This window comes from Garra rufa, chromosome 23, assembly GCF_049309525.1.
Source record: "Garra rufa chromosome 23, GarRuf1.0, whole genome shotgun sequence".
In the NCBI taxonomy this organism is placed as follows: Eukaryota; Metazoa; Chordata; class Actinopteri; order Cypriniformes; family Cyprinidae; genus Garra; species Garra rufa.
Window position 1 is genome coordinate 11,412,195 of NC_133383.1, and position 4,070 is coordinate 11,416,264.

Genomic DNA, 4,070 nt, shown 5'->3' on the forward strand with positions numbered 1-4,070 from the left:
AGCTTGAAATCACTTTGTCTTCTGTAATAAAAACAGCTTTGAATAAGTAATAAAAAGGTCACTTATGTTAGTACATGAAGCTCTTCTGTTAATGTACTTACCTAAATAATTGATCAAATGTGATCTTTGACATGAACAAGAGCGGACATGGCAAACCCATAAATCCTTTCAATGTCTTCCAGACGCAATGATAAAGTGAAAGCAACATCTTTATTTAAAAAAAAAGTTTATTGATGTCAGAAGCATACCAGAACAAAACAATTACATTTGTTTAATCATTTCTGCAATTACAGTGGTATTCAAAATACAGTAAAATAACTTTGATACGGCAATTTACTAATGATGATAATATTTGATCTGGAAAAAGAGTAAACAAACGAAAGTACATTAAGATATGAACTACAACCTCACATGAAACTAGGTTGTGTGCTGCGCACGTCTAAAACTCCACTGACCCCAAGACAATTTTACAACCCCCGTTTTTTTGTTTTTAACTGTACCTGGCAAGGATAGTGGTGTTGGAACCATCTTTAAGAAATCAAACTAAGAACTAAATCAAGGGTTGGGGCATTCGGACAAACACAGATGACACTTCTGTAGTGTTAACTATACAAAAAAGGAAAAAAAGAAACTGTACAGCTTAAAAACATATCATATACACAGCCTTATTTTTTTTTTTTTTTGCTTTTCAGTGTTTTTTTTTTATTCCTTTTACCAATTTTATGGCCTCCGTTAAGTGTACAAGGGGGTTAAATGCTTTATAGACAACAAGCTAAGCTCTAAACGTTATTTATCTACTCGTCATCATCATCATCCTCTTCCTCGTCGTCTTCATCCTCATCATCATCGTCTTCGTCGTCATCATCGTTAGCCTTGTCTGGCTTGGAAGGGGCTTTGGCTGCACCTCCTCCCACTTTGCCTTTAGAGCGATATGCGGCGATGTCCTAAAAGGAAATGAGATTTGTTTTTTTCAGCAATAATCTAAATAAGCATCACCATAATGCTGATTAGTCCTGGAATCCTTTCTCACCTTCTCGTACTTCTCCTTCAGCTTGGCTGCCTTCTTCTCATACGGCTGCTTCTCCTCAGATGATGTTTTGTTCCACATTTCACCCAGTTTTTTGGCCACATCTCCAATAGAAAGACCAGGGGTCTCTTCCTTCACTTTGGGTCGGAACTCAGAGCAGAAAATGAAGAAAGCAGACCTTCGGTGGAACAAAAAATGTAAAAAAAAATTATAGACTTTACATTCTACATAAATGCTAATGCATCTTTATAAACAAGTGAGATGCTCACGGAGGTCTCTTGGGAGCATTGGGGTCCTTAAACCTCTTCTTCTTCTCGCCCTTGGGTGGAATGTAGTTCTTCATCTCCCTCTCGTAACGGACCTTGTCTTGTTTGGCCATGTCTTCAAACTTCCCTTTTTCCTTGGCTGACATAGTCTGAGGAAGGGAAGGAATAAAATGATTGTTGGGAAACGAGGGAAAGGGCATGAACACAATGTGAACGAAAGGTGTGACTGACCTTCCATCGCTCGGAGCACTTTTTGGAAAACTCCGAGAAGTTGACCGTCGCCTCAGGATGTTTCTTCTTATGCTCCTCTCGGCAGGTTTGGACAAAGTATGCGTAAGAGGACATTTTGCCTCGTGGTTTTGTTGGATCCTTCCCCATCTTTGCCTAAATATTCTGAAATTAATTAGGAAATTCATAATTAAATTCTATTTTCCAAATATCACATGTGACCCTGGACCACAAAACCAGTCTTAAGTGGCACAGGTATATGTATCAACATCAAAATTATAGATTTTATGCCAAAAATGTATTAGGATATTAAGTAAAGATCATGTTCCATTAAGATATTTTGTAAATTTCCTGCTGTAAACTTAGTAATATTTCATCTGCACAACTTGAAAGGTGGTTTTCTTAATATCTTGCTGCCTCAGAGTCTAGATTTTCAAATAATTGTATCTTGGCCAAATATTGTCCTATCCTAACAAACCATACATTTAAATCTCAATTTAAAAAATATATATATATAATAATTAAAAAGACACTTATGACTGGTTTTGTGGTCCAGGGTCACATATTTAAATGTTTTGATCTATTCTATTTCGATTTTTTTTCTTTTGGCATTTTAACATGAAAACCAACGCTATCTTTAAACTAATTATTTTGTCTAATATTTAGTGTTTATAAGGCGCGCGTTTGCGCCTTGTTTTTCTTCGAGTCGAATTTGACGTTTTATTGTGTAAACATAACACGACAAATGACTTTCCATAATGGTGCTTTTAAAAATAAAAAGTCTTGTGTGCACTTTTGAAACCTAAAAAAGTTGTTCCAAATAGTCAAACTTTCCAAAACCGTATTTTTTCTTTGTGAAAAAGGGTTAAAATGATAAAAATAAGTCTGCTAATTAAAGTTCTTTTATGTGCCAAAGTACGCGCGACATGGCAAAACTCGTAAAATGTCTTAATAATAGAGTTCACTTTCGCCATATTCCCCGTTGAAAATAGCCCATTTCTCTCTATGTGCCGTTCAAATAGCAATGGCGCACACTCTCGTCTCGCTGAAGGAAAGGAGGTCAACAACGACGGCAATATTTCTTCTTCCATTTTGTGAGAAAGCCTTCTTCATGAAAGAAAGTCCCCCTAAAATGTCTCCACCCGCCTTCCTGCTCGCTTTTGGACACGACAAACAAACGGCGCGGGTCGGTTTTCCTGACCGAAAATTGTTTCCTTCGCAAAAAGCCCAGTGCATTCGCCTGGTGTATAGTAATACATTGGGTCTGTGCTGTGCAGAGTTTGCTGTGGGCTCGCAATGGCCGCTTGTCTTCATGCACTAACACTGAGAATATGGCTCCTTCTCTTTGTGTCAGCGCTCAGCCATTACACTGCTTTGCAATAAGGGGGAGCAGCGCGACTGCATTACCTACCTCACTTCAACTCTCAATTTAACACCCTTCTCACGCACGGAAAATTACCAAAATACCCGGGTTGCAACGACGAAAGATAGAATTTTTATTTTCCGCCTCGAAAAACGCATACTTCGAGCTCGGCGGGGTAGAAAACACGATTTGAAAAAGTTGAAGCGAACTGCGCCTGTCTATGGCTCTGTAGCTTTGCCTTGTTTCCTATGCGAGTACAGTCAGCCATTACAGTAAAGCGCAGCTCCTGAGGTGATTTTTTTTCGCCCATATCTTTGTCATTTCAATATCACCGAGCGTATAAATTCACACACATAACAATGGCTTTGTGCTTTAATTTTTTCGCCAGTCTGCTTTTTTTCTTTCTTATCATTTCTCATAGTTCTTCTGACAGACATCCCTTGTAAAGCGCTGCAATGGCTGCTTGCTGGCACTATCACCGTCCATAGACCTTGTTTGTACGCAATTCTGTCACCTAGTTGTCCGCTTAACGTTACATTTCGAATAGGCTGAATAAATTAATTTTTTTCACATTTTCAGTATTTCAACCAGTCGAATAAAATCGACAATTTTCCGTGTTAATTTTACGGCGTACATCAAGACAAAAAAAAAAAAAAAGCTTAAGGTTATTCTCATTTTCATTCTGAGGGGAAAATACCCTCATTTTTAACGTTTCACAAAAATCCCCCCGCGGAAAAAATACCTCTTTAACAAGCTAAATTTCAATTCCGTATGGCTTCCTATCCTTTTCTCGCATTTTTTGTACTTACCTCACACTTTGAAATGTCTACAAGCTGACACTTACCACTGTCTTGTCTGGATAGTGAATGTACTGCAATGGCTGTATGTGGATGTAATAGCCCTACGCAGTAGTCTGCTCTCTCAACCCTCTAGCATTACTCTCAATAGGGCTTCCACGCCATTGGTTGCCGCCACGGCGAACACACCTCCGATTGGCTGAGCGCTTTCCATTGTCCTAATAACAGCCGGCCCGCGATTGGCTGCCTTTTGTGAAACGTCACGATGGTTTTAAATGGCGGGTTAATACAAAATACGGAGTGTATGTGTGTGTTTCTTGTCTCAGCTTAAAGCAAAGGCTGTGTGTACTGTGTTGGCTGTAGTAGTACTGTGTTCTATGTGTTCCACG

At 38.9% G+C, this 4,070-nt stretch overlaps 1 protein-coding gene across 1 annotated transcript; it reads right to left on the minus strand.

The window, feature by feature from the left end:
* Positions 1-215: 215 nt before the first annotated feature.
* On the minus strand, positions 216-3,832 carry hmgb1a (high mobility group box 1a). Its single transcript, XM_073829551.1, has 5 exons — positions 3,729-3,832; positions 1,525-1,686; positions 1,297-1,442; positions 1,031-1,205; positions 216-944 (listed from the first exon to the last, which is right to left on the minus strand). The coding sequence occupies exons 2-5, from the start codon at positions 1,669-1,671 to the stop codon at positions 795-797; spliced, it is 618 nt and encodes a 205-aa protein (XP_073685652.1). The 5' UTR covers positions 1,672-1,686; positions 3,729-3,832; the 3' UTR covers positions 216-794.
* Positions 3,833-4,070: the final 238 nt, after the last annotated feature.